This window comes from Megascapheus bottae, chromosome 27, assembly GCF_031878675.1.
Source record: "Megascapheus bottae isolate mThoBot1 chromosome 27, mThoBot2.hap1, whole genome shotgun sequence".
Classification (NCBI taxonomy): Eukaryota; Metazoa; Chordata; class Mammalia; order Rodentia; family Geomyidae; genus Megascapheus; species Megascapheus bottae.
This window is the reverse complement of record NC_143535.1, coordinates 11,190,918-11,204,701: the sequence shown is the minus strand read 5'-3', so window position 1 is coordinate 11,204,701 and position 13,784 is coordinate 11,190,918. Positions and strand designations below refer to the sequence as shown.

General features: G+C 36.5%; 1 protein-coding gene across 1 annotated transcript in view; it reads left to right on the top strand.

Annotated features, from left to right (window-relative positions):
- The window catches only part of Atm (ATM serine/threonine kinase), a 94,776-nt gene that overhangs the window by 35,422 nt on the left and 45,570 nt on the right, over window positions 1-13,784 (top strand). The window contains exons 18-28 of the mRNA XM_090319574.1: window positions 407-606; window positions 1,900-1,982; window positions 2,081-2,236; window positions 2,958-3,033; window positions 3,159-3,289; window positions 3,880-4,000; window positions 5,718-5,891; window positions 8,351-8,520; window positions 10,245-10,491; window positions 12,434-12,549; window positions 13,489-13,615. Coding sequence (XP_090175700.1) covers window positions 407-606; window positions 1,900-1,982; window positions 2,081-2,236; window positions 2,958-3,033; window positions 3,159-3,289; window positions 3,880-4,000; window positions 5,718-5,891; window positions 8,351-8,520; window positions 10,245-10,491; window positions 12,434-12,549; window positions 13,489-13,615 — 1,601 coding nt within the window. The remainder of the gene's footprint in view (window positions 1-406; window positions 607-1,899; window positions 1,983-2,080; window positions 2,237-2,957; window positions 3,034-3,158; window positions 3,290-3,879; window positions 4,001-5,717; window positions 5,892-8,350; window positions 8,521-10,244; window positions 10,492-12,433; window positions 12,550-13,488; window positions 13,616-13,784) is intronic.

The window sequence follows — 13,784 nt, the reverse complement described above, 5'->3', positions numbered from 1 at the left end:
GTACTATTTTATTTATTTATTTATTTATTTATTTGTGGTTCATGGGGCTTGAACTCACTCTGGGCTCTGTCTCTGAGCTCTTCAGCTCCACGTACCACCCTACCCTTGAGCCGTACCACCCTACCCTTGAGCCAAGTCCCACTGCCTCTTCTAGAGGTTAATTGGAGATAAAAGTCTCAGGTCCTTTGATGCTGAGGCTGGCTTTGAACATTGATCCTCAGATCTCAGCCTCCTGAGTAGCTAGATTACAGGCATGAGCCACTGCACCCAACCACCTGAGTAATTTTAAAGAAGTAAAGCTTAAATGAGTATTCAGACAGTAGGAAATAGAACAGATGTTTAAGTTCATATGTACTCTATTGGACTGTTGTGCCCCTCAAGTGTTAATGAATGCGTTTATTTTTAGGTGCCATGAATCCTTTAGCCGAAGAATATCTGTCAAAGCAAGATCTCCTTCTTTTAGACATGATAAAGTTCTTGTGCGTGTGTGTAACTGTGTCTCAGACCAATACTGTGTCATTTAGGGCAGCTGATATTCGGAGAAAATTGTTACTGTTGGTTGATTCTAGCATACTAGATCTTGCTAAATCCCTCCACTTACACATGGTAAGTCACACAAAGCAGCTCTTTAATTCTGACTAAATGTAGTAGCCTGATATATATGAATCAGAATCATACAGTGCCTTTGAAGACTTGAATATGAGAGATTAATTGAGAAATGAATCTTGGGCTACTTATAAAAATACATATATAATTATATATAGGTAAATGTATGTGTATTTATATATACACATGCACACATACATATATATAGACATGTACATGTTTTGTTTTTTTGGTTGGTCATGAGCCTTGTACTCTGGGTCTGGGTGCTGTCCCTGAGCTTTTCAGCTCAAGGATAGTGCTCTGCCACTTAAGCCAAAGCACCACTTCCGGTTTCCCGGCAATCAGAGATGAGTCAGCCTTGAGCTGAAGAGCTCAGGGACAGTGTCCAGGCCCAGAGTTCAAGTCCCCATGGGGGGAGTACAGGAGTTTTGAGGCTGGAACTGTAGTCTAGTGATAGAGTACCTAATATGCATGAAGCCCAGGGTTCGATACCACATACACAGAAATAACCAGATGTGGTGCGGTGGCTCAGGTGGTATTGTAGTAGCCTTGAGAAAGCTCCAGGACAGTGTCTAGGTCCTGAGTTAAAGCCACATGACTAGCAAAAAACAAACAAAAAACCAAATTGGTTGCCTAATTGTAACTAGCATTGTATCTGCAAGTATCATCAGGAGCCTTATGTTGTTTTCTAAGATGGGTGAAAAGACTTGACTTCTTTTCTACCCTTGATCATTTCTGCTTTCTTTTTTTTTTGTATTTTATTGTGGGGATCATGTATAGAGGGGTTACAGTTACATTCATCAGGTAATAGGTACATTACTTCTTGAACCTCAATACCCCTTCTTATTTCTTTGTCCTCCTTTCCCCTCCCCCCTCATTTCTGCTTTCTAAAATATAGTAGTCTAATAGTTTTTCTCAGTCAGTTCGTAAATCTAGGAATTATTTTGTAAGGATAGAGACCGGATATAGTCTGATTCTTTATCTCAACTGCAATAATGATAATAATAACTTTATTGCAAGAGATTTAGGTGCATTTTCTCTCATTCTCACAGTTATCTGACCACTTAAGTGATACCTAACCATTTTACCTGTAAGAGCACCAAGGACCAGGATATATGGCTGGGTCTTTTAATTATATAAGGTTGTTGTGATGGGATTTGAACCTAATTGTATTTAACTTCAAAGGCATTTTTTAAAAAATTATATACCTTGTTTAAAAATCTATAGCTTCTTCTGTGTGCGTGTATGAGATTATGTTTATATATGAAAAGTGATATTTTTCTCCCATCTTAGTACTTGGTGCTTTTAAAGGAGCTTCCTGGAAAAGAATGTCCTTTGCCCATGGAAGATGTTGTTGAGCTTCTGAAACCACTGTCGTAAGAAATTAAAATCATATGTTATGTTCAGTTTAAATCTACTATTTATAAGCTGTTGTCTTCTGCTTAACTTATAAGACTAAACTTTCCCACCACAGCCTTGTATGTTCTTTATATCGTCGAGACCAAGATGTTTGTACAACAATTTTAAACCATGCCCTCCATGTAGTGACAAACCTAGATGAGGGCTGTGTGGACACTGAGAGTACAAGGGATGCGCAAGGACAGTTCCTCACAGTGATTGGTGCCTTTTGGTAGGTAACAGTGTACTTTTTGGAGTGTTTATGTGTCTTTTGCGGCCTTGAGGTACAAATGCAAATTTTGCGTTCTACATTAGTGGTTTCTTCTGATTCTTCTATGTAACCTGTATTTATTTTAACTGGAGCAGAAAATAATGTTTCCCTTCTAGCTTGTAAAGCTTAATTGTTTTTCCTTAGGCTTTAATTTCTTGAATCATTGAATAGCCTGGCAATATAGCAAATAAAGAAAGTCCAACAAACATAAATCAGATGAATTTTTCTTGTTCTGGCATTGTCACAGTGTGATCCATAGCCACCCTCTTAACACCTTGATACTTATAGAACATAAGTAAATAAGTAAACTATATATATATATATATACATAATATATGTAGTATATATTATATATATATATAATTTAGAGCTCCTATACTATTTGATAAGGATTTGAAAGCCAGTATAGAATGTGGTTTTGAAATCTTGCATACAACAACCAAAAATTTTAAAAAAAATTCTTTTTACAATATGTTTGTGGTTAGTTGCAACATGACAGTTCCATATAGAGGAATAATTGTATAAAACTAATAACACACATTATCATGAACTCCTTTCATTTCAATTTTTGGAAAAGTAAATATATTGGCATGGTTTACATAAGGAAAAGTCATTTAGTTATTTATCCTTTTGATTTCTTTTATTGAAATTATTTTACATTGAAAATTTCACTTGATTTCAGGCATCTAACAAAGGACAAGAAATGTTCATTCTCTGTAAGAATAGCATTGGTAAAATGCCTTAAAACTTTACTTGAGGTAAGTTATTTATATTATTAGTAAGATTTCCATTGAAAATCGAAAACAGTTCTTATTTCTCTTTGGCAATGAATGACTTTTCTGGTAATGTTTCATATTTAACCTCAAATATTCTTTCTCCCTAGGCTGATCCTTATTCAAAATGGGCTGTTCTTAATGTGATGGGAGAAGACTTTCCTGTAAAGGAAGTGTTTCCACAATTTCTTGCTGATGATCACCACCAAGTTCGTATGTTGGCTGCAGGGTCTATCAATAGGTAATGTGTTAGGTTTTCATGAAGTGTTTCTAATTCTGAAAATAGCAATGTAATGTCTAGCACATTTAAACTATCCGTGAAAGTAATAATTGGGGAAATAAAGAAAGTATTGAACAGACTGCATGTTGCTTTAAAATATAAAAACTGAATCATTTGAATAACTTTGCTATTTAGATGTAAGTGATCAATAATAAGAGATCCCCACAAAGAAATTATGCCAACACTCACCTAAATATGAACATTAGAATCTTTGAGTAATTAAATATTATAGTACATTGACAGGACTTTGTGGCCTGTTCCGATTCATCTGTGACAAGAGTACAATTTATTTTCTCTGCCAGATTGATTTCAGTGTGTCAAGGAAACTAATGAGAAGTCATTTGATAACTGTCTCACAGAAAAAGAACAGATTATGTATTCAGGACCTTAATATGAAATGGGTGGTCTGAATCCGTTTAAAATTTCATTAGTCTTGATCAAGGAAAGGGCTAGTATGTTTGTCTTGCAGAACAGTTTTGTTTTTTCTTAGTAATATGCTTTGGAAAATGTAGAATCTGAATTTAAAAAGCTATTTTTTTCTTTGTCTTAAGATTATTCCAGGACATGAGTCAAGGGGATTGTCCCAAGTCATTGAAAGCACTTCCTTTGAGGCTTCAACAAACAGCTTTTGAAAATGCATACTTGAAAGCTCAGGAAGGAGTAAGAGAAGTGGTAATTTTACTATCACATATTTGCTACTATCACATGCTTTCTATGAATATCCTGTCTATAGCTATAGCAAGTTCAGCATAAAATGATTTGTATCCAGCACATTATAATATAAAACTGATTTAAAGCAACTTAGGAATGAAATAAATTGGTTTATATAAAGGTAGAGGTGGGTCAAAGAGTAGCTATTTCTTAAGAAGTAACTTCTTAAGAAGTAACATCAGATAAAAATTACCTGATTCTTACTGAAACCTGTGCTTTTCTTTTTTTTTTGGCCAGTCTTTGGGCCTGGGCACTGTCCTTGGGCTTTCCCAAGGCTAGTGCTTTATGACTTGAGCCGTGGCATTTATTATGTATGTGGTACTATTCATGCATGCTAGAGTGTTTCAGGCAAGCACTCTACTACAAGGCTAAACTCTCAGCCCTATGATTTTCATATTTCTATGTAGAAGTATGTATGTATATACATGCACACATGTGCTAATCCTGAACTTGAACTTAGGGACTGGACACTGTCTCTGAGGATTTCTTTTTTGTTTTGTTTTTGCCTCAGGAAGATGCCCTACCACTTAAACCACTGTTCTACTTTTATAAAAGTAGGGTTTTTTAAAACTAGGATTTTTAAGGAGAATATAGGTCTCTATCTTTCAAGGAATGAATGAGAAATGATTTAGTGGAAAGTTCATGATGCTTTCGAACATGTTAATGATAGCATTTAGCACCAAAATGATGTCCTTATTTCTTGTACCAAAAGATCATGATCATCAATTAATAGCAAAATATTATGAATGTGAAGAAGACCTTTTATCAAATATAGTAAAAAATATTGTTGGAATTTTATAGCAGTGGGCCATTAAACTAAAGGCTCATACTCTATTTGCATGATTTTAGAGCTACATGTGAAGGTGTTTTAATGATAACAATTATCTTAGGATTTATACTTCATAAGTAGGTGTGTGTGTGTGTGTGTGTGTCCATGCATACCTGCCCTGGGGCTTGAATTGAGAACTTAGGGCTATGCCTGAGCTTTTATTCTTAAAGCCAGTACTCTATCATTTAAGCCACAGCTCTACTTAGGGTGTTTTGTTTTGTTTTGTTTTGCCAGTCCTGGGCTTGAACTAAGGGCCTGAGCACTGTCCTTGGACTTTCTCAAGGCTAGAGCTCTACCACTTGAGCCACAGCACCACTTCCGCTTTTTTCTATGTATGTGATACCAAGGAATCAAACCGGGTCTTCGTGCATGCTAGGCAAGCAATCTACCACTAAGCCAAACTCCCGGCCCCTACTTAAAGTTTTTTAAGTACTTGATTGGACATTAAGAGTCTCACAGACTATCCTGGCCTGGGAAGGCTTTTCCTTTGGTAGTACTTTCCATAAGATTTTGTGAAGAGTAGTTTTTATTACTATAAGAACCATTTTCTCAGGGCCGGGAGTGTATCTTAGTGATAGAATGCTTGCCTGGCATACATGAAGCTTTGAGTTCAATTCCTTTGTTCCCCATACCCTGAAAAAAGCTGAAAGTGGTACTGTGGCTCAAGTGGTAAAGTGCTAGCCTTGAGAAAGCTCAAGGACAATGCTTAGGCCCTGAGTTCAAATTTGAGGTCTTAGTTCTATCACTATTGGATTTAAAACATACTTCACAGGCTACAGTTTTTATTTTAGTCTCATTGATTCATTATAATGTTTAAATATTTACATTGTCTTTATAATTCTTTTGAAGTCCCGCAGCCCTGATAACCCTGACCTTTTGGATGAGACTTACAATAGAAAATCTGTTTTACTGATGATGATAGCTGTGGTTTTATACTGTAGCCCTATCTGCGAAAAACAGGCTTTGTTTGCCTTATGTAAATCAATGAAAGAGAATGGATTAGAACCTCACCTCGTGAAAAAGGTATATATGGATGAATTTATATTTTTTCATGCCCTTTACAAGATAACATGATTTTATTTTTGTGGTGCCGTACATCAAACACAGGGCTTCATGCATAGGTAGATGTTTTACTACTTAGCCAAGTCTTCATCTTCTTGTATGACTTTTAAACAAAAAGTTTACAGCTAAATTTTTAAGTTGGGACTTGTTTAAGACTGGGAAACAATTTTATCTTTTTTAAGTTGGGACAATTGGAAACTACTTTAGTAACTTTTTTCCCTTAGTGATTGGGCTCAGATTCAGAATACCAGGGTAAAGTGTTAGTGCTGGGCAGACACCTTACCATAGATCTATATTATAGACTCAGTTTAATCACTTTAAATAATATATTCATCTATTGGATATAGCATTTCTTAAAATTGACCTTATGAATCCTAGCTGCTCAGGAGGCTGAGATCTAAAGATTGAGGTTCAAAGCCATCCCAGGCACTAAAGTTCATGAGACTCTTATCTCCAATTAACCACTAGAAAACTAGAAATGCTGCTGTGGCTCAAGAGGTAGGGCAGTAGCCTTGAGCTGAGGAGTCCATGACAACACCCAGGCCCAGAGTTCAAGCCCCACGATTGACAAAAACAAAAAAAATTGAGCATATGAATATTTTATGAAGCTTTCCCTTCTCCCCTCTCTTCCCCTCCCCTCCCCCTGTCCTCTCCTCCCTTCCCTCTCCCCCTCTCCCTCCCCTATCCTCTCCTCCCTTCCTCCTCCCCCTTTCCTTCCTCTTCCCTCCATCTTTTTCTCCCTCTCCTCTTTTCATGCTAGGCAAGCACTCTACAACTAAGCTACATTTCCAGTCCATGAAGCTTTTCTTTTGCATGTGTGTATGTGTGTCAGTCCTGAAACCAGGGCCTGGCCAATGTCTCTAAGCTTTTTTGCTCAAGGCTAGTAGTGCTCTGCTACTTGAGCCACAGCTTTACTCCACTTCTGACTTTTTTTTTTTTTTTTGAATGTGTGATTACTTGGAGACGAGTCTTATAGACTCTCTTGCTCAGAGTGGCTTTAAACAGCAATTCTCAGATCTCAGACTCCTCAGTAGCTAGGATTATAGGTTTGAACAACAGGTATACAGCATTTTTTTAAATGACCTGTTAGGATACAGACCAGGCTCTCTGGAATAGTGTTTATTGAGTGAAGCATGTAGATAAGAACATTACCAGTTGCTTTGCCTGGTAAATTCTGGGGAAGCACAAGGGTATCAGAAAGGCCAGAAATCAAAAACTTTAGGACCATGTAGTTTTTATGATTGGATAAGAAAGACTGAGTCCAGTACTTGCATCAATCCAGTGTTCCAGAAAGTAGCTACTCTTCCTTTTCTATTAGTGAAGAATTAATGGTTTGGCAAGTTTTAGGACTTTCTCTTACAGGTTTTTAGATAATGAATATGGGCTTCTAAGCACTGTCAAAATTCTGCAAGCATAGTTATTGTGCAGCTGTATAGTATGCCAATACTAGGTAATTGCTCTTAGGGACATTAACCATTTACTTGGTATTAATATGAGTTTGTTTTTCTAAGTATACCATTGCACTACTTAATTATTGTCTCTGATATATTATGTTTAGATTTTTTTAATTGGATTTAAAAATGAGATGATTGGGGCCCGGAGTTTGGCCTAGTGGTAGAGTGCTTGCCTAGCATGCATGAAGCCCAAGCCCTGGACTGGCAAAAAAAAGAAAAGGAAAGAATGAGATAATTTACTATAAACCCTCCTTTGAGATAAAGTCAGGTGTTAGAAATTACAATTGATTTTTTCTTTTTAGCCAGTCTTGGAGCTTGAACTCAGAGCCTGAGCACTGTCCTTAGGCTTTCCTTAAGGCTAGAGCTCTACCATTGAGCCACAGCACCATTTCTGGCTTTTTCCTATGTATGTGATATCAAAAAATCGAATCTGGGTCTTCATGCATGCTAGGCGAGCACTCTACCACTAGGTCAAACTACAGCCACCTACAATTGATTTTTATGCTTTTATTTTGGGGCATTTAACATTGATTAAAGGTTTTCTTTGTGCCAGATACTATGCATTTATATATTTTACACATATTAAATACATTTTTTCATTTCCTCTTTTGTTATCCCTATTTCATTATTAAAAAAACAAGGCATAGGAAAATTGAATGAATGCTTCAAAATCCTACTGTAAACAATAATCACAAAGATTTAAGTGATTTTTTTTTTTTTTTTTGCCAGTCCTTGGCTTGAGCTCAGGGCCTGAGTACTGTCCTTGGGCTTTCCTCAAGGCTAGTGTTCTACCCTGAGCCACCACACCATTTCTGGCTTTTTCTGTGTATGTGGTACTGAGGAATCGAACCCGGGTCTTCGTGAATGCTAGGCAGGCACTCTACCACTAGGCCAAACTCCCAGCCCCTTAAGTGATTTAATTTTTAAAAATTTTTGAAGCGTCAGCTTTTTTTTTTGTTTGTGCAGGTTTTAAAGAAAGTTTCTGAAACTTTTGGATATAGACATTTGGAAGATTTCATGGCTTCTCATTTAGATTACCTCATTTTGGAATGGCTAAACCTTGAAGAGACTGAATATAACTTATCTTCTTTTCCTTTTATTTTGTTAAACTACACAAATGTTGAAGATTTCTACAGGCAAGTTTATATATATGTCACATATAGAAAAATGTTTAATTTAAAGTCAAGTAATTGTGTTTGGCACTGCTGTTTTGCCTACCTGGCTAGACATAGGTTGGGGGGCTGTAGAACATGAGGAACAAGACAGCTTATTGGAGAATGTATTAAGTGTCAGTGATCTCAGGATGTGGCTCTAGCTTTGTTAGTAAACAGATAGGTAACCTTGAACAAACTAGGAAATGCCTTCTGCAACTTGATTGAAATATATATTTAAATCACTAGAGGCTGCCTTGATTTTGTTTCTGTTGCTTGGCATTCATTATTTTTATTAGATCTAGAAGTTTAATATAAAAAATTCATTGTGATAGCTATAACTCTAGAAAAGGAAATTTTGAAAATAGGTTTAAAATAACCAGGAGTATTGTTTGGGTATCTATGCAGTTTTTTTTGTTTTTTTGCCAGTCCTGGGGCTTGCACTCAGGGCCTGTCCCTGTCCCTGTCCCTGAGCTTCTTTTGCTCAAGGCTACCACTTGAGCCCCAGGACTACTTCTATGTTTTTCTGTTTATGTGGTATTGAGAAATTGAACACAGGGCTTCATGTATGGTAGGCAAGCACTCTACCACTAAGCCACATTCCTAGCCCAGTCATGTATTTTTGTTGAGCATATCCTATGATAAGCACTTTGATAGGTATTTTATATGTAGTATATCATGGATTGTGAAGAGCTGTATGTGGATAATTGCCTTCAGAAGACATCAAGACCAAAGGGATTTATTGGTCCTTAAATCATCCCCCCCCCCACACACACACTTTTTCTTTCAGTTGTGGGGCTTGAACTCAGCTCTTCAGCTAGCATTCTACCACTTGAGCCACAGCACCACTTCTGGTTTTCTGGTGGTTAATTGGAGATAAGAGTCTTGAGTTTTTTAGTGCCCAGGCTGGCTTTGATTCTTAATCATCAGATCTCAGCCTCCTGAGTAGGATTACAGGTATGAGCCACTGGCTCACTGCTAAATCATCTTTTTTTTTTTTTTGGCCAATCCTGGGCTTGAGCTCAGAGCCTGAGCACTGTCTTTGGACTTTCTCAAGGCTAGAGTTTTACCACTTGAGTCTCAGCACCACTTCTGTTTTGTTTTTTGTTTTATCTATGTATGTGGTACTGAGGAATCGAACCCAGGTCTTCTTTAAAGTTATAAATTGCCTTTTATTTCATTTTATAATGTAAATCTTTTTTTACCTCAGAAGAGTCATATTTTCTAAGCAGTTTTGGGTGTGTATGTGCATGTGTGTGTATGTGTGTATGTGCGTGAACATGTGTGTATATATTTAGAATTTGCTAATAAAATTAAAATCAGAGCCAGATGATGATGGCTCATGCCTGGAATCCTAACTACTCAGGATGCTGATATCTGAGGATCATGGCTCAAAGCCAGCTCAGGCGAAAAGTCTATAAGATTCTTATCTTTAGTAAATGGCTCAGAAAAAAAGCCATAACTAGTGTAATGGTTCAAATGATAGAGTACTAGCCTTGTGCACAGAGAGGCTCAGGGACAGAGCCTGAGCCCTCTGTTCAAGCTCCAAGATTGCCCCCCCCCCAAAAAAAATTAGAGTACAAACATGTAATAATTTAAAAATGATGCTCTGATGCTGATGAAGGCATTTGATTATTTTTAGAAGTACATTATAATGTTGTTTTAACTTTGAAAACATACAATCCCTATTTAACTTTTTATATTTTTAGATCGTGTTATAAAGTTTTGATTCCACCTTTGGTAATTAGAAGTCATTTTGATGAGGTGAAGTCCATGGCTGATCAGATTCAAAAGGATTGGAAAAGTCTCCTAGTAGATTGCTTTCCAAAGATTCTTGTCAATATTCTTCCCTATTTTGCCTATGAGGGTACACAAGACAGTAGGATGGCACAGCAAAGAGAGACTGCTACCAAAGTCTATGAAATACTTAAAGGTGAAAACCTTCTGGGAAAACAGGTATGGCTTCAATATTTACCAACCTTTTAACCTTCAGTTGGCTTCAAATGAAAGCTTTAAATTTGTTGTTGTTATAGGTCATGGGGCTTGAACTCAGCCTGGGTGCTGTCCCTGAGCTCTTCAGCTCAAGGCTACTGCCCTACCCTTAAACCAAGCCCCACTTCCCATTTTTCTAGAGGTTAATTGGAAATAAGAGCCTCAAGTCCTTTTGTGCCCGGGCTGGGTTTGAACCTTGATCCTCAGATCTCAGCCACCTGAGCAGATAGTAGCCACTGCAGCCACCAGGGTTAAGCTTTAAATTTTAAAGCTATTCATTTCTTCATTATTTATACATTTAAATCTAGTGTGGAATCACTACCCATAAATTGTCAATAGTGTTTTTCTCCAGTTGGCTTTTTTTTAAGTTTTTTTTTTAATTATAAAGGTGATATACAAAGGGGTTACAGTTATGTAAGTCAGGTAAAGAGTATATTTCCATGTTACCTCTTCCCTTTCTCTTTCCCAATTTCAATGGGCTTTTAAATGTTAGGATGTTCTAAATTAGTAATAACAAAAAAAGAAAAAGATAAGAAAGAGTAGTTTGATTATTACTGCTTTTTACACCTGTAATCTTTTTATTTTATTTTATTTTTTGCCAGTCCTGGGCTGGAGCTCAGGGCCCAAGCACTGTCCTTGGTATTTCTCAAGGCTAGAGCTTCAGCACCACTTCTAGCTTTTTTCTATGTATGTGCTACCGAGGAATTGAATCCGGGTCTTTATTACTGCTTTTTAAAATGTGTTTTAATTGCCAATAATGCATGAATAAGAGCTGATTGTTGAATTCAAATGATAGTTTGCTCTCTCTTCATTTCATCAATTTTTCCATTTTTCCAGAATGAGTACCATTCTAATTTCCATATCTTGCTTTTACTTTATTAATTTTTTTCATATTTAACCCAGGGATTTTTGTTTGTTTGTTTTTGTTATTGAGCCCACACTCAGCCCACACTAAACACAAGATCCTCTTTCTCAGTCTGTGAGTGCTGGGATTAGAAATCTAATGTATTATTTATAACAGCAACAACAATAAAGAGTTCATAAGATATACTCATGTTGAGAAATCTGAGATCTAGAAAAATGTTTTACTACAATAGTAACCAAATGAAACAAATATATGTTAGTAGAAGAGAGATTGAAAAGATGTATTCCCAACTGTCAATCCGTTTAAGAAATGAATGCTATTGTTTTCCTTGTTTCTGACACATTTTTACCTTCTAACAAAGTTTACATTGCTTACTTTCAGTTTTCTCCATTAGTGAAAGATCACCATGGCTATAGAGTTTTGTTTTGTTTTGTTGCCAGTCCTGGGCTTGAGCTCAGGGCCTGAGCACTGTCCTTGAACTTTCTCAAGGTTAGAGCTCTACCACTTGAGCTTTAGCACCACTTCCGGTTTTTTTTCTATGTATGTGGTACCGAGGAATTGAACCGGGGTCTTTGTGCATGCTAAGCAAGCACTTTACCACTAGGCCAAACTCCTGGGCCCAACTGTAGAGGTTTTTTTTTTATGGTTTTGAATGTGCATGTTTATGTATGGGTATTCTAGGGTTGTTTTTTTTTTCCCTCTGTTTATGTTCTGTTGATGTATCTCAGCATTTTAATGCTCAATACAAAGGTTTTTTTTTTCCAGGTATTTAAAAATTATCTCTTCAATATGGATACAAAGTCTTGGCTAGTTAAATAACTGCATTAAGAGGCATGGTATGGTTTCCCTACACATGTCACGCCAGTGTTGGCTAGGTAGAAGAAAAAGTTATAATTAGACATGTTTCATGTCTTAAGTTTTATCTATCTTCCCTTATAATCACCAGATAACTTTGTAAATAAATAGTAAGTTTTTAGGCTGTCTTAAAGGTCACTGATATGATATATATGTTCAGTATATTTCAATTTTGTATCTTTGCAGATTGATCATTTATTCATTAGTAACTTACCGGAGATTGTGGTAGAGTTATTAATGACTTTACATGAACCAGCAAGTTCTAGTGCCGGCCAAAGCACTGACCTCGGTGACTTTTCAGGGTATGCACATTTAAACTTGATAAACTAGTTTGCATTTTGTAGATTCCTCAGCAAGTTTTTTTTAATTGGTTGACACCTCCAAATGTCTGTGTCAGGTTTTTTTAGTCATATTTTTATAATAGTACTAGTATAAAGCTTTTTTTTGTTTTGTTTTATTTTTGTTTTGTTTTGTTTGCCCGGTCTGGGGCTTGAACTCAGGATGTGGGTGCTGGCCCTTGAGCCTCTTTGGGCTCAAGGGTAGCACTCTACAATTTGAGCACCACTTCTGGCTTTTTTGAATAGTTTATTGGAGATAAGAGTCTAGTAGGGACTTTTCCTATCCAGGCTTGCTTTGAACCACAATCCTCAAATCTCAGCCTCCTGAGTAGCTAGGATTACAGGTATGAGCCACTGGTGCCCAGCAAGTATAAAGCTTTAAGACCTAAAGTGAAATGAAACTGAGGCTCATTTGTGAAGCTTCCACTAAGTTTATAAAGATGAGTTGAGCAGTTATCATCTAAGATTAGTAAATTCCACAGGTTTGTAATGAGTCATATATGAGTTATATCATTTGTGATTTTTATTAAGATTACATTTTTTCAGTAAAAGCATAGGTTTTTGTTTTTGTTGTTGTTCTTTTGCCAGTCCTGGGGCTTGAACTGAGGACCTGGGCACTATCCCTGAGCCTCTCTGTGCTCAAGGCTAGTGCTCTACCATTGAGCCCCAGCACCACTTCTGGCTTTTTCTGTGTATGTAGTATGGAGAAATCCAACCCAAAAGACTTCATGCATGATGGGCAAGGATTCTTTATCACTAGGCCACGCTCATGGCTAGAAACATAGTTTTAAAATAAGGGAGTTAAGTTTTTGTTTTGGATGTTGTTTTGTTGCTGAGGCAACAAAATGTATGTTTCTTGATAATTTTGTTTTGAGAATGATGATGTTTTCCTATAACTCTTAGGGATTTGGATCCTGCTCCTAACCCACCTTGTTTTCCATCACATGTTATTAAAGCAACATTTGCCTACATCAGCAATTGTCATAAAACCAAGCTTAAAAGCATCTTAGAAATTCTTTCTAAAAGCCCTGTGAGTATATAATACTATTATAAAAATTGATCAAATAATCCTTCTTTTAACTAGAAAATCACTATCAGTACATCCTAAAAAAAGAAAAACAAATTTAAAATTTATTTGAATAATTAAAAGGAAAATGGTTAATTATAAGTTCGTATCTTGGTATGTTAACAATTTACTG